This window comes from Penicillium solitum, assembly GCF_028829755.1.
Source record: "Penicillium solitum strain IBT 25940 chromosome Unknown utg000001l_segment0_segment0, whole genome shotgun sequence".
Classification (NCBI taxonomy): domain Eukaryota; kingdom Fungi; phylum Ascomycota; class Eurotiomycetes; order Eurotiales; family Aspergillaceae; genus Penicillium; species Penicillium solitum.
Genome location: NW_027072121.1, coordinates 8,146,960 through 8,170,024, shown reverse-complemented (window position 1 = coordinate 8,170,024; position 23,065 = coordinate 8,146,960). Strand labels below are relative to the sequence as shown.

The 23,065-nt window shown below is 49.8% G+C and overlaps 7 protein-coding genes across 7 annotated transcripts; 5 read left to right on the top strand and 2 right to left on the bottom strand.

Moving 5' to 3' along the window:
• Positions 1–151: 151 nt before the first annotated feature.
• Positions 152–3,824, top strand: rat1 (5'-3' exoribonculease Dhp1; the record flags this gene model as incomplete). Its single annotated transcript, XM_040960716.2, has 7 exons — positions 152–663; positions 747–1,027; positions 1,080–1,205; positions 1,266–2,462; positions 2,519–2,552; positions 2,617–3,163; positions 3,218–3,824. Exons 1-7 carry the CDS (start codon positions 357–359, stop codon positions 3,822–3,824), a joined length of 3,099 nt encoding a protein of 1,032 aa, XP_040808814.2. The 5' UTR covers positions 152–356.
• Positions 3,825–4,331: 507 nt separating this feature from the next.
• N7455_003145 (isoleucine--tRNA ligase ILS1) lies at positions 4,332–8,023 on the top strand (the record flags this gene model as incomplete). Its single annotated transcript, XM_040960740.2, has 7 exons — positions 4,332–4,541; positions 4,602–4,693; positions 4,766–4,934; positions 5,002–6,251; positions 6,313–6,438; positions 6,502–6,546; positions 6,640–8,023. Exons 1-7 carry the CDS (start codon positions 4,380–4,382, stop codon positions 8,021–8,023), a joined length of 3,228 nt encoding a protein of 1,075 aa, XP_040808819.2. The 5' UTR covers positions 4,332–4,379.
• A 173-nt stretch (positions 8,024–8,196) lies between these two features.
• Positions 8,197–8,577, bottom strand: N7455_003144 (uncharacterized protein). The gene is made up of 3 exons (XM_040960738.2): positions 8,484–8,577; positions 8,332–8,427; positions 8,197–8,279 (listed from the first exon to the last, which is right to left on the bottom strand). The coding sequence occupies exons 1-3, from the start codon at positions 8,544–8,546 to the stop codon at positions 8,259–8,261; spliced, it is 180 nt and encodes a 59-aa protein (XP_040808866.1). The 5' UTR covers positions 8,547–8,577; the 3' UTR covers positions 8,197–8,258.
• Positions 8,578–8,898: 321 nt separating this feature from the next.
• N7455_003143 (Sfi1 family protein) lies at positions 8,899–12,255 on the top strand (the record flags this gene model as incomplete). Its single annotated transcript, XM_040960705.2, has 2 exons — positions 8,899–8,962; positions 9,014–12,255. The coding sequence occupies 2 exons, from the start codon at positions 8,899–8,901 to the stop codon at positions 12,253–12,255; spliced, it is 3,306 nt and encodes a 1,101-aa protein (XP_040808869.2).
• Positions 12,256–12,941: 686 nt separating this feature from the next.
• Positions 12,942–17,380, top strand: N7455_003142 (uncharacterized protein; the record flags this gene model as incomplete). The annotated part of the gene is made up of 7 exons (XM_040960732.2): positions 12,942–13,022; positions 13,119–13,307; positions 13,402–15,681; positions 15,731–16,174; positions 16,226–16,472; positions 16,528–16,778; positions 16,826–17,380. 7 exons carry the CDS (start codon positions 12,942–12,944, stop codon positions 17,378–17,380), a joined length of 4,047 nt encoding a protein of 1,348 aa, XP_040808842.2.
• Positions 17,381–18,505: 1,125 nt separating this feature from the next.
• N7455_003141 (uncharacterized protein) lies at positions 18,506–20,114 on the top strand. The gene is made up of 2 exons (XM_040960688.2): positions 18,506–18,672; positions 18,741–20,114. Exons 1-2 carry the CDS (start codon positions 18,564–18,566, stop codon positions 19,997–19,999), a joined length of 1,368 nt encoding a protein of 455 aa, XP_040808839.1. The 5' UTR covers positions 18,506–18,563; the 3' UTR covers positions 20,000–20,114.
• Positions 20,115–20,506: 392 nt separating this feature from the next.
• N7455_003140 (putative allergen) lies at positions 20,507–21,271 on the bottom strand (the record flags this gene model as incomplete). The annotated part of the gene is made up of 1 exon (XM_040960695.2): positions 20,507–21,271. One exon carries the CDS (start codon positions 21,269–21,271, stop codon positions 20,507–20,509), a length of 765 nt encoding a protein of 254 aa, XP_040808855.1.
• Between the last annotated feature and the right edge of the window lie 1,794 nt (positions 21,272–23,065).

Genomic DNA, 23,065 nt, shown 5'->3' with positions numbered 1-23,065 from the left:
GGTTGGTTCGCTGATTGCAGTAGAAAGCTGTCCTATTGTACTGCCCAAGGGGGGCTAAACGCCGATCTTGGCTCAACCCGCAGAATCGCCGACCGCCCGGAATTTATCTTTTCGTCAACGGCAAGCTCACTTTTACTACTCTCAACCTGCACCGCGATCAGGTCTGCGGTTGCATCTCTTTTTATCTCTATTACATGCTTTAGAGGAGTGTGTATCTTATCTGAACTGCCTCAAATTGCGTCTCATTCACGAACAGAGAGATCGCGCCTGCGCCTGCACGAACGCCATCAACTGGTTGCGACACAAGAGTACCAGAACTCTCCCAATTTTGACCTCACGAGTGTCGCGTTACCATCATGGGTGTCCCCGCGCTGTTCCGATGGCTGTCCAACAAGTATCCGAAGATCGTCTCTCCGGTTATTGAGGAGCAAGCCCAAGTGGTCGATGGAGAAGAAATCCCAATCGATATCACCCGTCCGAACCCCAATGGCGAGGAGCAAGATAACCTTTACCTGGATATGAACGGTATTGTTCATCCATGTACTCATCCTGAGGGAAAGCCTCCCCCAGCGGACGAGCAGGAAATGATGATGGAAATCTACAAATACACCGATCGAGTGGTCAACATGGTGCGCCCTAGAAAGCTTCTCATGATCGCTATTGGTATGTGTATATTCTAATGGAGCTTGCAATTCCCTCATGTTCTCCAAATTGGCGATTTCCACTAACCTCGATACCACGTATAGATGGCGTTGCCCCAAGAGCGAAGATGAACCAGCAGCGCGCACGTCGATTCCGCTCAGCGCAAGAAGCGAAGGAGAATGATCAGAAGAAGGAGGAACTCCACAAAATGCTTGCCCAGCAGCATGCTACGAAAACAGGCGAGCAATTGGTTCGGGAGGAGGTTGTGCAGAAGACGTGGGACAGCAACGTCATCACGCCAGGAACGCCCTTCATGGATATCCTTGCTGCCTCGTTGCGGTATTGGATCGCCTACAAGCTTAACACTGACCCGGGTTGGGAAAATGTATGTTTTAATCTATTCTATTGGTACCAATGAAACGCGCTAACTTTGACAGCTGAAAATCATCATTTCGGATGCCACGGTCCCAGGAGAAGGAGAGCACAAGATCATGAATTTTGTACGATCGCAACGAGCCTCGCCTAACCACGACCCCAACACTCGTCATGTCATCTATGGTTTAGTAAGTTTATGGCGATTTTCCAAATCAATCTTCTCGGATCACTAATTTCAAATCTAACAGGATGCTGATCTGATCATGCTGGGTCTTGGTACTCACGAGCCTTACTTCCGAGTACTGCGTGAAGACGTGTTTGCCCAAGACTCAAGGCCTCGGGGTTGCAGACTTTGTGGACAGACTGGCCACAAGGCCGAGGAGTGTCTAGGCCGCCCGAAGGAGAAGAGTGGAGAATTCGACGAGAAGCAGCACGCTGCCCCTCTGAAGCCATTTATTTGGCTTCATGTCGCCGTGCTAAGAGAATATCTTGCCGTGGAGCTTCGTGTTCCTCAGCAACCGTTCCCATTCGACCTTGAACGTGCACTGGATGACTGGGTCTTCATGTGTTTCTTCGTCGGAAACGATTTCCTTCCTCATCTGCCTTCTTTGGATATTCGCGAAAACGGAATCGATACGCTGATCGCGATCTGGCGTGACAATCTTCCTGCCATGGGCAGTTACCTTACCAAAGATGGAAGTGTTGAGTTGAAAAACGCTCAAATCATCTTGCAAGGACTGGCCAAACAAGAAGATGCCATCTTCGCACGTCGTCGGCAAGCAGATGAAAGAAAGCAGGCAAATGAGAAGAGACGCAAAGAGCAGGATGCCGCTCGAAATGAAGAACGTGCTCAAAAGCGAAGGCGGAGTTCCCCCCAGCGTGACTTGACAGCTGGCTCTCACGGCGGCGAGCCCGCCCCTCCCATGGAACTCATCACCCCTGGCCGAGGTCACTTGAATAAGGAGACCAGGGAGCTGACACACAGCATGGTAATCAACCGTGGAGCTGTATACCGTGCTAACATGGAGAATAAGAGCGCCGCTGCTGTGCTGAAGAGTAAACTCATGAAGGGCAACCAGGACGCTGGAGACAGCGAAACTCCAGCCACAGACGGCGAGGATGTATCAAGTGAACTCCCAGAGCAGACTTCTCCCGGGGTTCTTGGAAAACGAAAGGCGGATGTAGCTGAACAGGAGGTTACCGAGGCAGGAACACCGGGCAGAGACTCTCCTCTGCCAGTTCCTCCTGTTCCCGAGAAGCCTAAACAAGATGAGACCCAAGAAGACACTGTCAAGCTGTGGGAGCCAGGATACGCCGATCGATACTATGAACAAAAATTCGGTGTGGACCCAAAAGATTTAGAATTCCGCCACCAGGTCGCTCGCGAATATGCGATTGGTCTTTGTTGGGTTTTGCGATACTATTTCCAGGGGTGCCCCTCGTGGGTATGTTGTCAATTCCCATTTAATTATACGATTGAGCTTCGCTAACTTGATGACAGACTTGGTATTACCCGAGGCACTATGCGCCATTCGGTGGGTTTTTCCTTCAATCTTTTCCCTCGGATTTCGCAGAAAGAAGCTAACACATAATGTACAGCCGCCGATTTCGTTGACATCGCCGATATGGACGTCCAGTTCGAGAAGGGCACGATATTCAAACCATTTGAACAGCTCATGGGAGTCTTGCCTGCCTCATCTAACCACGCGCTGCCGAAGGTTTTCCATCCTCTCATGGAAAATCCCGATAGCGAGATCATCGATTTCTACCCGGAGGACTTCCCCCTTGATTTGAACGGCAAGAAATTTGCCTGGCAAGGCGTGATTCTTCTCCCTTTCATCGACGAAACTCGTCTTCTAAACGCCATGGCGAAGGTGTATCCTCTCCTTACTGAGGATGAAAAGAGTCGCAACTCTCACGGCCAGGAGGTTCTTCTGCTATCCGACCGAAATCCCTTGTACCAAGACCTTGTCGCGAACTTCTACTCCAAGAAGCCTGGTCCGCCACAATATCCCCTTAAAGAGGACGTGAGTGGCGGTCTTGCCGGTATTGTTGAGCGTAGCGACACCTATATCCCCCACAGCTCGTTGGTCTCGCCATTGGAGGCACATGGCATGCCAGGAGTTGACGACGATCGTTCTCTCACGTGAGTATAACCCTCCCATCTCCGCAGTTTGTTTCGTATACTAACCGATCAAAGGGTCCTATATACAATCCCGAAGACTTCCCATGTCCATAAGTCTATGCTTCTCCGTGGGGTGAAGCTACCGACGCCAATGCTGGATTCAAATGATATCAGAGCCACCCAGGCCCGATCCCAAAACTCTGGCCGATCATTCGGTGGCGCACCTTTCCAGGGCAGAGGACGCGGCGGCCGGATGAACTACTCGAGTGACCGCCCGAACCCATTCGCTGCGCATCTTGACCCGAAGTTCAATTCCGGCCCACAAGGTGGTCCCGGAGGTCCCGGTGGTGCCCCCATGGTGCCTCCTGGCTGGGTCCCCCCTGGCCAAGGGTATGGAGGCTACGCCAGAGGACCACCTCCCCCTCCACGTGGCGGAATGTCACACCAGTACCCACCTCAGTACCCACCCCAACACGGCTACCAACAGCCTGGTGACTATTATGGCCAACAAAACAACCAGTACAATCAGGGTGGTCAGTACAATAACGGTCATCAATCAGGCTATGGCCAGCAGGATTATCGTGGAGGCAGAGGAGGTAACCGTGGAGGCCGCGGCCGTGGTGGGCAGAACCGAGACCATTACTCCCACAACCAAGGCGGAGGAGGGTATAATCGGTACTAGAAAGTAAATGAGGGTCCAGCTTCCTGGCTATTTCTTCTTGCTTCTTTCAATACTGTTATTGGTATCTGTTGACACGTTTGGTTATTGGGCATGAGGGTCTGGGCAAGGGATGGAGTTAAGAGAAATGTAAAATGAATTCAATTGATGTTCGAATTGACTCTTTGTTTGCCCTTGTAGAGCATGCATGGGTCAAACCCTCGGCTGATACTTCAAGTTATATATATGTAGGTTGCTCGAATCGTATGTCCCGCGCTGCATTATAACTAGGTTGTAAAAATACTGTCTGCTCACCCCATTATCTCCTTGCCATGTACCAGTTTTCGTTATCCATTTGGATTTTTGCCTTTGTTCTTTCTCTTTATTCTATGAGTCCTTTCATCTTCTGCTTGCCCTAACATGATGCTTATCTGGTTGTAGAAGGCGGTGTACTTGGAGGGGTCAAGGTAAGGCACACTGGCAGAAAAACGAGGCGGGGTGACTCACCCGTGAACTTGCAAGCCCTGAGAGGTTGTTAGCAGTCAATCTTCTCTCGTAAACCACTGGAGTCACCACATCATGGATTTTCCTGCGGAAGAAGAACTCGTGCTCGCTCGGTGGAGGGAAATCGATGCCTTCAAACGCCAAGTTGAACTTTCTGCTGGAAAGCCACGCTATGGATTTTTAGACGGCCCTCCGTTCGCTACCGGAACCCCTCATTATGGGCACTTGCTTGCTTCGGTAAGATGACAGCGAACAATTTGCGAATGAGTTGCAAGTAGTTCTAAAATTTTCCACTAGACAATCAAGGATGTGATCCCCCGTTATTGGTCCATGAAGGGATTCCATGTGGAGCGCCGTTTTGGCTGGGATACGCATGGTGTTCCCATTGAGTAAGTTCAATTCGATTCAAGACAAGACTTGTTCAAGATTGTGTACCTAGTATTTGGCTGACACAAGTTTAGATATGAGATCGACAAAAAATTGGGCATGTCTGGTCTGCAGGCGGTCCAAGAGATCGGAATCGAGAAATACAACGAGGAGTGTCGGTCGATTGTTATGAGATACGCGACAGAATGGCGCCAAACAATCGAGCGATTGGGTCGCTGGATTGACTTCGATAACGATTACAAGGTACGCTCGAGCACGTCTGATTTTCTGTGCCCTTGTGTTAATGTTTTTTTTTTCTCTTGTCATCTAGACCATGAACCCGTCATTCATGGAATCCGTCTGGTGGGTTTTCAAGGAACTCTTCGATAAAGGCCTCGTCTACCGCGGATACCGTGTTATGCCTTACTCCACCGCCCTCAACACGCCTCTCAGCAACTTCGAAGCGCAGCAGAACTATAAGGATGTGCAGGACCCCGCCGTTGTTGTGACATTCCCTCTGTTGGATGACCCTGAGACATGCCTACTTGCATGGACCACCACCCCATGGACGCTTCCATCGCACACCGGTCTGTGTGCTAATCCTAACTTTGAGTACGTCAAGATCTACGATGAGGCTACAAAGAAAAACTACATCCTCCTCGAGGCTCTTCTTCGGACTATCTACAAGGACCCGAAGAAGGCCAAGTTCAAGGTCGTCGACCGTATCAAGGGTTCTGACATGCTTGGATGGAAGTACCAACCCCTCTTTGATTATTTCTATGAAGAATTCAAGGACTGTGGCTTCCAAGTGCTGAATGACGAATATGTCACTGCCGAGGATGGTGTGGGTATTGTTCACCAGGCTCCTGCTTTTGGTGAGGAGGATTACCAAGTCGCCATGAACCACGGCGTCATTTCCGAGACTCGTCTTCCTCCTAACCCCGTTGATCCACAAGGCTGTTTCACAGCTGAAGTCCGGGACTTTGTGGGCCAGAACGTCAAGGCTGCTGACAAGGGCATCATCAAGCTCCTCAAGGGCAATGGCCGTGTCCTTGTTGACAGCCAGATTACTCACAGCTATCCTTTCTGCTGGCGGTCCGATACCCCTCTGATCTACCGTGCTGTGCCATCTTGGTTTGTGAAGGTTAAACCTATCATTCCCGACATCCTTGATGGCATTGAGAAGTCTCACTGGGTCCCCTCCAATGTTAAGGAGCGGAGATTTGCCAGCTGGATTCGGAACGCTCATGACTGGAACATTTCTCGAAACCGTTTCTGGGGAACGCCGCTGCCATTGTGGGTTAGTGACGATTTCTCAGAAGTTGTTGCTATCGGTAGCATCGAGCAACTTAGGGAATTGAGTGGCTACGAAGGCGAGCTCACCGATATTCATCGTGATAAGGTCGATCACATTACCATTCCTTCTAAGAAAGGAAATGGTGATTTGAAACGTGTTTCGGAGGTCTTTGATTGCTGGTTCGAATCAGGAAGTATGCCCTTTGCAAGTGTCCACTATCCCTTTGAGGGCGCAGAGGAGTTCGAGGACCGTTTCCCAGCAGACTTTATTGCCGAAGGCCTCGAGTAAGTTACTCATTTCCCCCCCCTTTTCTGTCGGGTTTCACGCGCTAATGCTAGATTTTAGTCAAACGCGAGGGTGGTTCTATGTACTCAGCGTTATCGGAGTTCATCTGCGTCAAAGACTACCATACAAAAATGTAGTGGTGAATGGCATTGTCCTCGCAGAGAACGGTCTAAAGATGTCTAAAAGGTGTGTAAACAACATCTCGATATGACCATGACCTGAACCTTATCTTATACGCTAATTCCGCAGATTGAAAAATTACCCCGACCCATCGCTGATCATGAATTCATACGGGTGAGTTCTGCAGTTCTTCACTCCCGAATTGTTCACTTTTTAATGCTCTTCGGGAGTTTCCCATACGAATTTTCATTAACATTGTCCAAACAGATCGGACGCTCTTCGATTGTACATGATCAACAGCCCTGTCGTTCGTGCTGAGCCTCTTAGATTCAAAGAAACTGGTGTCAAGGAAATCGTCAGCAAAGTGCTTCTCCCATTGTGGAACAGCTACAAGTTCTTTGAGGGCCAGGTGACCCTCCTGAAGAAGACTTCTGACATCGACTTTGTCTTTGATCCTGCAGCAGAGAGCACTAACACAAACGTGATGGATCGTTGGATCCTTGCCAGCTGCCAATCACTACTCCTGTTCATTAACCAGGAGATGGCCGCTTACCGTCTGTATACTGTTGTACCACGGCTCCTAGAGTTGATTGACAACACGACAAACTGGTACATTCGCTTCAACCGCAAGAGACTCAAGGGTGAAAATGGCGTTGATGACACATTGCACGCCCTGAACACTCTCTTTGAGGTTCTCTATACTCTTGTCCGAGGCCTCGCCCCATTCACTCCATTCATCACCGACAACATCTACCAGCGCCTTCTTCCCCACATTCCCGAGTCGCTCCGTGCCGAAGACAGCCGCTGCGTACACTTCCTTCCCTTCCCCGAAGTGCGCCAAGAGCTCTTTGACGAAGTTGTTGAACGCAGAGTTGCTCGGATGCAGACCATTATCGAACTTGGCCGTATTTCTCGCGAACGTCGGACTATCGGTCTGAAGACCCCTTTGAAGTCACTTGTTGTGATTCATAATGACCCGCAATATCTCGAAGATGTAAAGTCCCTCGAGCCCTACATTCTCGAGGAGCTTAACGTTTTGGAGCTTGTTCTCTCCTCCGACGAAGCCAAATACGACGTTGAATATTCAGTGTCTGCTGACTGGCCTGTACTTGGAAAGAAGCTGAAGAAGGCTGTTCAAACAGTTAAGAAGGCTTTGCCTTCTCTCACTAGCAATGACGTGAAGGGATATCTCGCGGACAAGAAGATCTTGGTTGATGGCATTGAACTCGTTGAGGGTGACCTTGTTGTGAAGCGAGGAATCAAGGAGACTGACAACTCAAAGGGCATGGAAACCAACACGGATTCTGACGTGTTGACCATTCTCGATGTGAACTTGTACCCAGAGCTGGCTCATCAGGGTCTGGGTCGTGAGATCATCAACCGCGTTCAACGCCTTCGCAAGAAGGCTGGTCTTGTCCCCACCGACGATGTGAAAATGGAATACACCGTGATTTCGGACCCGGACAACATTGGCCTCGATGAGGCTTTCAAGTCTCAGGCTCAAGCCTTTGAGAAGGTCCTGCGCCGCCCAGTTGACCAGAGTGCATTTGGTGGCGATAAGCTTCCTACCGGAGAGGAAGAGGGTACTATCTCGCAGGAAGAACAGGAGGTGCAAAATGCCACTTTCTTGTTGCGCCTGCTCAAGCTTTAAAAAGTCAACCGAAAGAGCATATGTAGATATGGAGTCTACTTTTTAACTATTTTTATGTTACTTTGAATGAAATCATATGGCCTTTCATCAATAGGTCACCTTCAATAACTAGCGAAATTCAACCTAGAATAATTTACAAATGCTCCTGCTTGCGCCGCCATACCTACAGCTCCAAATCTTTGAGTGCTTCCGATGTCTTCGATGCTACCAACATATCATTTCAAGGAACCATTCTTTAGCCCTTTTTGGATGCCGCCTGTTGGGGTTGGTTAGCGTGTCGATCGGCGCAGCACTCGCTCGTCACCTACCAGGTAGCAATTCTTCAATCGCATAAACTCTTTGGCACACATGTCTTTATGTACCGAGTTGTAATCTGTAACAACACACTTGCCGTATGCCGCAACCTATCAGGCTAGTTAGTTCGGCAATGCTGAGATGAGGTCAGGCAGAAGCTACACACCTCTACGGAGCATTGGGCTGAAGCTTTGGCAATCTTCTCAACTGGACGAGTTCTTCCCGGCATCTTGGAAGGACGATGTGAGGATGCAGTCCTGAAATGCAAAGTAGCTTAATGTTCCGATGTGAAGCCAATAGGACCAGGCACAGAAATCCAAGAATGTTACATAAGACCACGTGACCGTCCTGCATGTTTCTGCCGCGACAACCAAAACAACCCGCTCAGCCCACCGTTACTTCGATTAATGGCGCATGGGTTTAGTCTATTGTCCTTATTCTTTTGGAATTTCTGATTGCAGAGGGCCTCTGCCTGCGCATGTCTTTCATCCTCGGTGCTCCCCGCTGTCGCGATGATTTATTTGGTCCTGCAGCTCTATGACCCAGATGCGACAAGCGCGCCTTAAGATCGCGAATTTTCGATGCCTCCGATATCCTCTCAGCGTCGAGCCGTGACCGAAGAGATCTCATCTCTTTCAGACGACGGTAGGGCGCAACCAATCACTCATTGATTTAAACGGAACCTGACCTCTATAGATGTTGGCTTTCTCTACCAGGTTATTGCTGCCGCCGAGACAAAACCCGAAGCGGATCGACTCCCATTCCGGGCGCTCTTCGAAGCATACGATGAAGTGATTGGCGAACATGGTGTCAACGCGGATCCAGGCCATGCGTGCCTGCGCTTCCTGTTCAAGATGGGAAGCAAAGGTGTGCGCGGCGAGACTCTCTTCGACAAATTCGAGAATGCGCTCCAACAGATGGGAATCGTGATCGAAATTGGCGAGGACGGCTCTACGAACCTTAACGAGACACATGAATATGATCAATATACAACGGATATTACCCACAGCCAGACGGTTGACCATCCCCATGACCATCCTCCAATTACGAATGGAGTACCACCGACCCCCAAGCGGCGCGCATCATTCAACACTACGTACGACATTGGCGAGGATGCTACACAGCGAAGTGCAATCAATCGCCCTAGCTCTCGATCGTCAATGTCGCGGCTTGAAATTGGCAAACCCGAGTTTTCTAAACTAAAGCTGTCACCTACATCTGGACATGATTCCGGGCCTATCAAATCGCCAGATCGGACACAATTGATCAGCCAGTTCTTGGATGTTGGTCGGCGATTGCTCAGCAGATTTGATGGAACAGAAAACAAGCACGGAGTCATGGAAGAACCTCCATTGACTAATGGAGTGGTTGCGAGGTCGGCCGTTGCCCGTGATCGTTCGAAGAGAATTGCCGAAGCCTCACGTCCCCGTCGTTCACCCTCGCACGATTCCTCGGACACTTCCGAGTCCGAGGATGTGCAATCAATCATGTCACAGAGCCCAGAACACGATTCTTTTGACAAAGAAGAGGTGCCACCAAAGTTCATCTATCGCCCGCAACTTTCGGATCTACTTCGGGATGCATCAACCTTCAACATGTACCGACAGCGATCGATCTGCCGTCGAATTTTGACACAATGGCTGAAAAAAGCCTTTCAAGCGCGACAGACTAGGCAAACCAGGGAAACACTTGCTGTCAATTATGATCGAGGCCTTCTTCTCCGACAAGCCTTTGAGCCATGGCGAGGAGTAATTCAAGAAAAACGCCACTCGGCCCGAACAGATCGATTCTTCAAGCACCTTGAAGCGCGTGCCAGTCGCGCACGGGATTTATATCTAATGACAAAGGCGTTCAGCCACTGGGCCCAACTTACGTCGGAAGAAGTAGCTCGGACCTCTGCTGCCCGGAGACATGTACTTGGAGTCAAATATTTCAATGCCTGGCGCGAGATCACTGCCGTCAATGAGTTAAAGGCTCAGCGTTTTGCACTACGGAGGCCTTTTAACGGGTGGCGGAAGAAGATCCAAGATTTTAAGGCAGCAGAGACACAAGCAGTCAGTGTACGCAACACAAAGATTCAAAAAGCAGTGTTTTGGGACTGGTGGTGGTGCTTCTGCGACCGGCGTGTTCTTGAGGTTTCTGATTATCGACTCAAAAGACGGTCACTTCTTTCCTGGCTTCGGAACTTGAGAACCAATCGAGAGCGCGACCATGAAATAGAACTGCACAACAAACGATCATCATTGAAGTCGGTATTTCAGATATGGTCTCAGCACTCGAAAACAATTGCACTTGCAGATCAGGAAGTCCAGGCTTCTCGGCGCCAACATGACCTCAGAGAAACCTTTGATGAATGGAGAATTCAGTCTCGGCTGGCACCGGCTGCTTCTCGTGTCTCTGAGATGGTCGATACTAGGATTCTACGAAATGCCCTTTCGCGGTGGATTGGAAAGATCGAAATGATCAGACAAGCGGAAGAGGTAGATCGCCATCGAATCCAACACAACGCGTGGATCTCTTGGAATGATACGCTTCGCTGCTTGGCTCTTCGTGCTCGAATTGACGAGCGGATCAAAATGGAGGCGATGTACAAATGGATTCTGATGGAAAGATTTGAGCTAATGCGAAGGATACGAGAGCAACGCATCAAGCGGGAAGTATTCTCCCGATTCGTGACAAACACTCGGGATACTTACACCCGTTTACTCTTTCATGCTGAAGCTCATGAGGCTCATCAAACCGAAAATTTGGTTCGATCTAAATTTGCCATTTGGCGTGATCAAGTGCAACTTCAGCGCGAGCGGGAGTATGTAGCGTCTGAGTTCTATGCTCCACGGCTCGCAGCTGAGTCTCTTACGATCTGGCGATCCAAGCATAATCAAGTAGTCAAGATGGAATGTTGGGCCCAAGATGCCCGGTTCTATTTCTTGATGAAGAAGTTCATGAAGCAATGGCATCAGGCCAAAGTGGACTCTGGCAAACGACGACGGCAAGAATCGTATGCTAAGGTCCGGCGGCATATCAAGGTCAACCTCGCGTCTAAGGCGCTGGCTGCCTGGTCATCAAAAACTCGAATCATCATGGATATGGAGCAACAAGCTGCTGATGTTGATCGCGAAAAATTGCTTGCCGACGCATCTGAGATATTCGTCCAATGGCACGACAAAACAACGAAGAGAATTCAGGATTGCCAGGACGCCGATGATTCCTATTTCCGACAACTCGCGTTTGACCAGATGATGCAAATGTCCGAAACCTTCATCATTCGACGTGAGATGGAAGACCAAGCAGACAATGTATACCGATTGCATGTCCTACGACTGGCGGCAGCTTCTCTTCGCAAGCTCAGCCTTCGTATCTTCCAGATGGGTAGTACCGCCGAGACCGCCGAAGCCATGCGGGAAAGAAATTTGCGGAAGCACTCGCGAAACATGTTCCGCGATTGGGTGGACAAGGCCCGGATGAAGCTGGAGGCTCGAGATTCGGCCGGTCCAACCTTCACGCCTGCACGAATTTCAACTTTTGGAAATGTCAATGGCGCTGGATCAGCGATGTTTGATCCCTGGTATCAAGAGCAGGCAGAAACACCGTTCAAAATAAGTGACTTCACAGCAACATCCCAGGCAACATCTCAGGCAACCTCCCATGATCCGATCTCTGCAAGCCCCTTGGCAACCCCCAATTTCACGACCTCTCCCTCTAAACGAGCCGCCCGGGCGCGAGCCCTCGCCCAAATATCCACCACCCCCGCCACACCCTTACGCACACCTTTCGCAAGTCGCCTACTTCGAGCCGGGACTACGACTGCTTTATCCACCTCTTCCAAACAACCACGGTCTGGTCGGCGAAGCTCCGTGGGAAATAGCGTCCGGTTTGTGGATGAAGAACCTCCCGAGTCTCCAACAGATGGTCGCAGATCAGCGAATCGACGATCTTGACGTTCTTGTTCGGTATATGACCTCTTTGAAGCCGCCTTAGCCTCATATACATAAGCGATGGTTATAATTTTTTTCTCTCATGCCCTGTCGATAGGTGCGATCATGTTTCATTCAATGCATCATCCGGCGCAGCATATAGCGGGTTCAAGGGTTTCTGGGTCTTTGGTATACTCTTTTGTACTTTTGCCATGATTGAATGTGATACTTAAAATTATGAAATGAGCCTTTCCAGAACAATTGTAGGGAAAAACATGTTCGTTCAACGAGATACGTAATTGTATACTCTATTCTATAGTAACTGGTTGATCCCGAGGTCAGATATAGTAAATGCTTATCGGGGAGCTCTGTAGCTATACCCCAGATAACTTCGAGCTCTTTGAATGCAAATTTATCACCCCGAGAAATAGCAATCGCTGAATTCACAACATGTTTAGATTCGTACCTAGCTCATTTGTGTTGTTCAAGTTGATGGTCATCAGTCACGAGTGGAGCGGAAGCGTAATTGACTAGGTCTCTCTTCCGCCTTGTCCCCTGCGTGTATCCAGACAACTCCCCAAACACACATCTTCTACCTTCCGTTCCCCCTGCAACTCTGGCTACTCCCAGACATAATAAATTTTGAGCTGGCAATGTTGTAACGTGTTTTCGAGCGCAACGAGCGTCCAACTCCCGAACAAACCGCCTCTATGCGAGCGGTACTGCCGGGGAGACCCCCAGCGAAACTCCAGTCGTTCAGCACAGCGCTGTGGGACGGTCTTCGTGTTGTTGTAAGTACTTACAATCCTTGCCTAATTTCCGCTCCAGCTCTGCAGCTTGTTTAAACCCCCTGTTGCTGACCCTTGTCCCCGCGCGTTCCCCGATAGGCATACATCTCCGGCCACGCGCTGGTTATCCTCGGCGGTCCGCAAACGCTCCTCCAAACGATTTACATCGATGACACAGATACCCTCGAGGCCGTAGCGTTTGACGAAACATCTGGCAAGATTGCAGTTTGTGGTGGCCCTGATGTATTCGTGTACCAGCCATACGGCATCCAAGGCGAAACGCTCAAGGTGCGCATACAACCCACTACTCGGAGCTTAGTCGACCAGCAACACATTCTCATAAGGGTAATCACAGTTGATGTTGACACATGGCTTCATTTAGTGGTCGCTCCTTTATACATTCCGCGCCCCCGATGACGACGAACCGATCTATACACTATCATGGGGTTCCTCGAACGAGCTCCTCGTGGGCAACTCCCGCCTCGCCCTTTGGTTTATGAACGACGAACCGCGCCTTGTATGGAAAAGAAAGCTTGCGACACCCGTGAAATTCGCGCAATTTTCCCCAGATTCGTCCCTGATTGTTACGGCGGGGCACTATGACCGCCTAGTCAAGGTATGGAGGCGACTTGCCTTCGGCGCAGACGAGGTTCGGTTCGAGAACTCGTATCTACCCCATCCGAATGTCGTCACCGGGATACACTGGCGGTTACCTCGACACCCCGAGCAATCTATGGATAATGTTCTGTATACATTTTGCGCCGATAACAAGATTCGAGTATGGGCAGTGACGGACCTTCATGCGCTTTCTGCTCTACAGTTCTGGGCAGAGATTGACATGGGTGAATCAGTACAACCTAGGCATGCGTCGGGTGAGGACGAAGGACCGCAACGGCGGTATGGGTTTATTTTGGATGGCCGTGACTTCTGTGTTGCGACCGAGCGTGCGGTTCAGAGGACTACAGGAAACAAAGAGAATCACGCCCTAGAACATATAATCGAGGTTGCGAGCAAGGCCCCAGAGATCTGTGTTGTCATTGATGGCCAGGGCCATATGTCTGCTTGGGCTTTGGAAGATATCGGTTCTAAAGCAAAGACCAAATTGAGCGTCTTCAATATTCTCCATGTCGAAGGCTTGGACTTTGGATTTGCAATCGATCAGTCACCACAAGAAGACTACGCTCAAATTAGTGCATTCCAGAGTACAACATCAGACGACAAGCTCAGCGTTCTGGTCCATCACTTCGACGGTCGGATCGAGTGGTATGATTCTCATGTGGATGTTCTGTTTGATCCTGCACCCCGCACGAAACGAATCACCCAGACGGCTTCTTGGTCTGGTCATACTGCCCCTGTGAAAAAGATTGTCCGAAATGCGATTGGAGATACACTGGTGTCACGTACCAATGAAAACAAAGCTACTGTATGGACACAGCGGCGTCGGGATGGAGGATTGATATTAGCACACAAGAGTGTCCTCCTTTCAGATGAGCATATTCATCGGACATGCGTCCTTGAGAACAGGACTCTTCTCGTCAATCTTCACCACAATGGGGTCTCCCTATGGGATTTCAGCTCAAATCATGCCAAAAAATTGGCTTCCTTGCCATTCACACTGCCCGGCAAGCCACTATGTGTGCTGCCAATCCCCAGCACCCAATCGACTCCAGGCGTTTCCTATGTAGCGACGATATGGGCAGACATGCACGGAATTGCGTGGGAAATACGAGGCCCAAGTCAGGAAGGCCACGACGGGGACTTTGTAAATGGCCATGGCTATCAATTCCGAGAATTTTGCACTTTCGACATGGGGCTGAAGGAGGATATTGCATATATCCTTCCCGTGGACCCAGCAGGCCCCAAAACAAAAATATCGGGGTTCTTCGATTCTTTTTCTACCGACATTGCTCTCTCCTACAGCTACAGTGGAGTTGTGCGGACATGGACAGCCACAGTCGATCCAACGAATGTGAAGGTCGATTGGCTTCTTCAATCAACCGTTGATACAGGCATCACCAACCCATCTATGGCTAGTGGTAGCTCTATTCGCAAGGCGGCTCTGGTTGATGAGGACCGGACTCACCTCACAATCTGGGACACCAACAATGCTCAGCTCGAGTTTGAGGAACATTTTGCTGCACATGACATTATCCGTGATTTGGACTGGACGTCAACACCAGACAAACAGTCCATCTTAGCCGTTGGATTCCCACACAAGGTCGTTCTCTTATCTCAGCTGCGCTATGATTATCTAGATTCTCGACCCTCATGGACACAGGTTCGGGAGATCTGGATCCGAGATCTCACACCGCACCCTATAGGAGACTCTTGCTGGCTGAATAATGGCCACTTGGTCATTGGGGCTGGCAACCAACTGTTCGTTTATGACAAGGACATTGATGTTGGAGACCGCGTAGTGTCTGAGCTTCGGATGCCATCTCGAGGGCTGTCGTCTGTCGATCTCTTCGACGTTGTCAGCCGCCTGAATGGCCCGTTGCCTGTGTTTCATCCACAGTACTTGGCACAGTGCATTCTGGCTGGGAAGACTAGCTTGGTACATTCGATTCTCTTGAACCTACATCGCAAGCTGAAGTTCTACACCGAGGGCGATGAACTAGATGGTTTCCTAGAGATGCCGGTAGAATGCTTTTACGAGGAAGATGTAAGTGCCGCAGAATTTCATTTCTCTTCCCAATGCTAACAAAGGCCAGGGTTCCCAACAAGCGATCTCTAAGGACATACGCTCTCCCTACGTCGATTCCACTGACGAGGAATTGCTATCTGTCGTAGATGAAAACACCGCGGCCGCGCTCAATGAGAGTCTAGCACGGATCGCCTTGCCGCAACTGTCTAGCCACGAACAATTCCGCTTGGCGGATACCATTGAATGCGTTGCCATGGTTGAGAAGCACCGGCGCTCGATGGACGATAATGCGGCACGCTATCTCTTATTTTTCCGACAGCATATGCTGCGGCGCACTCAAGGAGTGGCCAACAAAGACACTGTCTCATGGCGGGAGATTGTTTGGGCTTACCATAGCAGCAGCCAAGATATTCTCACAGATCTTGTCTCCCGGCAATTCAATGGGAAATTGACCTGGAAGGCTGCTCGTGAAAGCGGTCTCTTCATGTGGCTTTCGGATTCCATAGCTGTGGTACGTGTCTGTCATATCATTTCCTTGGCCACGAACTAACCGGTTAATTAGAAAGCACAACTCGAAATCCTCGCCCGATGTGAATACACCAAGACGGAAGAGAAAAATCCCATCGACTGTACTTTGTATTACCTCGCCCTCGGAAAGAAGAACGTCCTTCAGGGTCTCTGGCGTATCGCACACTGGAACCGTGAACAAGCGGCAACCCAACGTTTGTTGGCAAATGACTTCAAGGAACCGCGATGGAGGACATCTGCGCTCAAGAATGCTTATGCATTGCTCGGAAAGCGACGATTTGGTAATTCGAACCTCATATTGTCTACAAGTGAGCACTGCCAGCTAACACTAAACAGAATATGCTGCATCTTTCTTCCTTCTCGCTGATCATCTGCGCGACGCTGCAAACGTCATCATAAACCAGATGGGTGATCTCCAGCTCGCGATCGCAATCACTCGAGCCTCAGAAGGGGATAACGGACCGGTTCTTCGGGAGATACTGGAAGAAAAAGTATTGCCTGGGGCCGCTTCCGAGGGCAACCGCTGGATGGCCTCTTGGGCTTTCTGGATGCTTGGACGACGGGATATGGCAGTGCGGGCACTGATTGTGAGTACTTTTTCTTTGGCTGCTAGGCTCCAACTAATCAGATCTAGTCGCCGGTCGAGACCCTCCTATCACCAACGACGACCCCAGCCACCCCGGGAAGCCCCGGGCGAGTAACCCTTCAGTCCAAATCATATCTTTCCAACGACCCTGCCTTGGTAGTCTTATACCAGCAGCTCCGCGAAAAGACTCTCCAAACTCTCAAAGGCGCCTCCAAAGTGCGACCCAGAGAAGAATGGGAATTCGTTATCCGCAATGCCCGACTCTACGACCGTATGGGCTGCGACTTCCTCGCTCTCGACTTGGTACGCCACTGGGAGTTCCTGGGCGGACTCCCTACTCAGGATGCATTGAAGCCTAATACCTCCCTGGAGATGGATGAGAATGGAGTCGATTACCGGAAAATGCTTCGTCGGCGGAGCAGCCTCGTAGTTGCTGATATACCGGTGCACCGGGCAGATGTCTTGCAGGAACCCGCCGTTTCTGAAACCACGCCCGGCGAGCAACCGATGAAAGAAGAACAGAAGCCGAAGCCGAAGCCGAAGCCACCTACGATGTTTCATGAACCGGATGCCAATTCGTTGCTAGACAGCTTTGGATTCTAGGTTGGAGATTTATTTATGTAGCCACTGTACTATTTCCTGGATATACATACATCCAGTTACTATCAAGTGAGAACCTGGAACCTGGGGCATATATAACGTAGCATCTCTTATGTCCAAACAGTTAACTAAATAATAACCAGTTAGCATAGCGGTTAATGTGGGAGAATCCATGTGATCCATCAATCTAATCATGGTTCACGTGACTCGATAGACCTTGGGAAGGTCCGTCTATCTCTGAGCTTCTCTGAATTGTACTCCGTACAGCATACAATATTACATACATATGTATGCATACAACATATATAACTATGTACTTCATTCTAATAGTTGTTGAACCTGAGAAGCTAAGGGGAAGTTGACCAAGGATCAACTCCGGCAAGTGGATGAATGCTATCCACACAGCACACAGCACGGGCCTTGATCCCTGCAGAATATGATGTCGCAGATCATCTCTGGAGAATAAGGAGGCTGGTATTATGCCAGTCACCATCTACCAATCGGCCTGACAGACATATTCATCTTTTGATTATGATTCGACCTCTCCAAGATTCTGTACGATGTACGTACATTCCACCAAGTACAAACGTCTGTGAGACGCTCATCCTACCCCCTCACACGATGATCAACGATACCTAGCCATTGTAAGGAGAACGCTACACAGAAGCGGTCAAGATGCATGGAGACAAATCGAGTTAGCGATGCAGAGTAAAAAATTCTGCAGAAGATTCCGGCTGACAATTGTGCTGAACCCCATTGAGCTCACTGGTTGCACTACAGCCCGTAGCGCACTTTAGCTGCTCCAGTGGCCCCAGATGGCTGCAGATGGGCTTCAGAGGGGCTCCAGATAGCCTGACGGATTACCTATCCTAGTGCGATCGGCGACGCCAATCTGCGCTATTACATCGCAATCGCGCCGATCCTTCAGCTCGTCCACAAACTTCTTGTGAACGATGGAGACTTAGGCCGAGCGCGAGATCCCTCTTGCGCCAATAGCCTAGGTCACCTCGATCTGCCGATCGGGAAACAATGCAGACTTTCAGACTAAAATCGAGAGCTGATGCTTTAAGACTCCCTCCCCGCCCACTGAGAGCTTGAAGCTCTCTTCTCCTCTCCGACTTTCGATATTTGTTTTTGTATACTAGTGATATCCCTCATCGGTTTCGGTTTTTTTTTTCCAGCGACAATGCCTACCAAAATCCCAGGACCTCCCGGAGTTCCCCTCCTAGGCAATGTTTTCGACGTTAACCCCAATGAGACGTGGAATTCGCTCAACAAGTTAGCCAAGCAATTTGGTATGACAGCAATCCATCCACGGACCTGGGCAACACCCAGCCCGAATGAGTAATAACTGATTTTTTAGGCTCCATTTTCAAGATTAATGCTCTCGGTCATGAAATCGTATTCATTGGCAGTGTCGCTCTGTTGGAAGAGATTTGCGACCAGACCCGATTCCGCAAGTGCGTTACGGGACCCGTAGTCGAAATCCGATATGCCGTGCACGACAGTCTGTTCACAGCATACGACTATGAGAAGAGCTGGGGTATCGCCCACCGGATCATGATGCCTCATCTCACACAGTCTGCGACCGATAACCTCTTCGGCGACATGGCAGAGGTCATCCCAGACCTGACCAAAAAGTGGAGTGCCGGAACCAAGACACGTACCCTGCTCACCAACGACCTGGACCGTCTCCTGCTTGCATCATGCATGCAATGTTTCTTTAACCAGCGCGTGCATGTGCTCGAAGGTGCCGAGCCACCTATGATCGGTGCCATGAGCGGCGCCACCATGGAGGCGATGAAGCGACCCACCCGCCCCAAGCTCCTGAACTGGCTGTACCAGCGCCGATTCGAGAAAGACACGAAGACCATGCGCGGGTTCGCTGCGCAGGTGATCAAGACCCGGAAAGAGCAGCCAGAGACTGCCCGCAAGGACATCCTGGATGCGATGCTGAACGGCGCCGACCCGGAGAGCGGCGAGAAGCTCACCGAGTCGCAGGTCATCGATGAGATCATCTCGATCTTCATCGGTGCCGCCACAGCACCCAATCTCATCTCCTACGCCCTGTACTACCTGATGGAGAACCCGAGCGAGATCACCAAGGCGCAGGAGGAGATTGACCGCGTGGTCGGCGACGGCAATATCGACCTGGAGCACCTGCAGAGCCTTAATTACGTCGAGGCCATTCTGCGCGAGTCGATCCGTCTTTCTGCCACCGCGCCGGGCTTCAACATCGAGCCCATTCCCTCCGACGATAAGAGCCCTGTTCTTCTTGCCGGTGGCGAGTACCAAATTGCTCACAATCAGCCTATGATCGCGGTCTTGAGTCAGGTCAACCGCGACCCGGCTGTGTTTGAGGACCCCGAGGCCTTCAAGCCTGAGCGTGTTTTCGGCGAGAAGTGGGATCAACTCCCTGCTGCCGCGAAGAAGGGCTTCGGTAATGGCAAGCGTGAATGCATTGGCAAGCTCTGGGCTTGGCGGTGGTCGTTCTTTACTCTCGCCAGCATTATTAAGGAGAACAAGTTTGAACTGGCGGACCCCAATTATAAGCTTGAGTCGAACGGTGCATTCAGTATCAAGCCTCTTGAGTTCTACGGTCTTGTTAGCCCGCGGAAGTGATTTTGAGATTGATTTTTTGGGTTTGGTGGGATTGGGTCAGCGGACATGAAGTCAAGTAATGAATTTGTCGATATACTCCAACGTTATTATGAATGGATCTCAGAATGAAACGAGCTTAATCCTAACTTTATTTTTATTTCTATTTCCATTTCTGTCTTTAATTCTGAAACATGAGTACTACAACATACATAGGAGTTCCTGAAGATGGGCTCATTACGTGGCGGCTACGTAGTGGGCAATTGCGTATGTTAACGCCACGCGGACATCTGAAACTCCCAAAGTAAGCCCCCCAAGTAAAAATAGGACTAGAGTTCTACAATTGACAAGAAGCATTTGAAAGAATGTGTTATATTGTATATAACCAAAAAAAAGGACCAGCCTAGAAGTCTCTATATTGACACAGAAGCAGAAACCATTCCAGCTGGGTATAGACCATCCTCCGAAACAGAATGATCCCACAGTCTATCTTCAAAATCATATAAAATCAAATCTCAAAGAAAACAAAATTTAACCGCTGTAATCAATGGTAACAGCCAGCCGAACGGGACCAGAGCCCAAGTTAGCACCAATACCACCGACATCAGTCTCAGCGGAGGTGTAAGCGTTATCGACCGTAGCGGCATCCTGGGTGACAGAAGAGCAAACAGAGCCAAGGGCATCACAGATCTTCATACCAGAGATGGACATGCCAGCATTCTGAGCAGAAATAACCGACACATCGAATCCAGACCAGCCATTGTTGGTAGTGGAGCCGAAGTCGAACTCGCCCCAGGTGGAAGCGTAGCCACCCAGAGTATCGGTGGGGATGGTGGAGCCGGAGGCGGCGGCCCAGCCACCATTGGAGTCCTCGTCAAAGGCAATGTACTTGGTCTCGCCGGCGGCAAGAGTGAAAGTGTTACAGGCGTTTCCGTACCAGCCTGTCATCTTGCCATCGGGACCGTACTTGTTGAAGATGGCAACGGTCCAGTCCTCGGTGTTCGAGCCTGTGAACTGCGCAACGTACTTGTAGTTGCTGGCGGAGGAGGCATCAACAGAGATGATGTTGCTGCCGTAGGGGTTGCCGACGTTGCCGGAGTATGTTTCGCCTGAGCCTGATGAGCTAGTGGAGCTGCCGAATCCAGCGGTGGAGTATGAGCCGTCGGAGGGCGTGGAGGTCCAGCTACTGCCGCTGGCAGCTGAGGTTTCTGTGGCCTGGCGGCGCTCGAAGGAAGGTAGGGCCAGGGTGCCGGTGGTGAGGGCTGCGAGCAGCATGAGGGACTTGGCGAATTGCATATTGATAGATTGTTTTGGGATGTGGAGTCACAAAAAGAAGGTAAAACTATCAATGAAGATATGAATGAGTGTTTATTGAGTCCTGGTTGAATTCAAAAGACAGTGTTGTAAATGAATGAACGGTGGTACCAAAAGGAGTGTGGTTGATTCAAAAAAAAGAGAGCAGACAGGAGGAATAAGGCCAGCTATATATACCCTCGAAATCGACAGAATCTTCTTCTTCCGCCACGCTTGCCTCGTAAGTCGACAGCAAAGGATGAACCGAAAGTTCCGGGTACCTGGCTCCATCAAAGCGAACCATTTGGGGTGTACACCTGGGCATACGTCAAACCGTTGAAAGGACTCGTATGCTATGGGTTCCACAAAGGTCGAGGCCATGGATTCGATATGTACCTACCGTTGGAGGTGGAATGAAGTTGGATCCGGTCGATGGGTCAAACAGTAGATGCACGTAATTTGATTGGGTCCATTTGTATAGATTCAAGCCACCAGTAAATCTAGAATTTTATATAATCCAGGGCATTTCTCATTGGTAGACCCATTAGAATATGGAATTAGTCATTCTTCATATCCATGGACACCTGGTCTATGGATCTATGGATGGACACGGAGTAAGCTCGGAATAAGACCACGTAGGGGAGACGCTTTCCAAGGTTACCTATTCTCCGCATTCTCAATTAAGAGGGATATATCGCTTCCAGAATACAGAGGAACCTTGGAAACCAACCAGGTATGAGAACTGTTAGGAGTACGCAGACTAGGAAGGGAACCACAAAATGGACCATTCGACAAGGATGACTACCGATCTGAAAACTCAAAGGTTTGCAAATCGCATTTTCTGGGTCCAACTCCAAAGGATGCCCTAGTGTGGACCCAACAGGGATCAGATCGCTTTAGTCTGGGGCTAAAGGCAACGGAACTATCAGGACTCAGATCCGGGATGATTATGACTGTGGCCGCTGCATTGTCAAGATGCATGATCAAGCTGCACAATACCAATTTTTCCCCTAACCATTCGCTACTTCATCCTAGGAGCATCCTATCACTCCCGGGAGCTCTCTGAAGTTGATTGTTGACGGAATTTTGCAGCATTTGTGTGATCCGTGGACGCTGACGTTGTGGTCCAGGAGAAAAGTATCATGATTGGCTGAAAATATGGGTAATTTGACCAATCGCAGTACAGTTTATGGTCTTGGCAGGGCATGGAATCCATTGTAACCAATCACCATTAACCCCTTTCATAATCCATGGTTTACTACTTTGTTCCTTGAAGTCTCTTCAAAAAATGTTCAATTTCTTTTGGAAAAAGCCGCACTTCAGGCTTGGCTTCTACTTCACATGCAAGTCATCCGCTAAATATCTTGGAACGCCACCAAGTTCCAGCGGATTAGATTTCCCTAGGTGGATCGTTTGATTCTTTCTGTTAATCCGCAGTGTTCCACTGAAGCGCCACCTCCCAGCCCTAAACGAAGAAAATGCGGATTCGGGGCAATAGAGACCTCAGTGTTTGACGAGTGAACCTTGGAAGAGATGTCAGGATTGATGTTGCAATCGCCCAAACACGGAAACAAGCCAGGGCGTCCTGTATCAGGCTCATTGTTTTGGTTATTCAAAATAAAGAGCGGACTTTTCTTAGCTTAAACGGTTGAAAATAAAGTTAGACGCTACACAGAACAAAGACCCTTAATGCGATCGTCATTGTGAGACTTGGCCAAAATTGTGGGTTTCTGAGACAAAAGACAAGTCTAGACAAATAGACCGGAAGAATCTACAAAGGAGTTGGCTAGGCTCTGC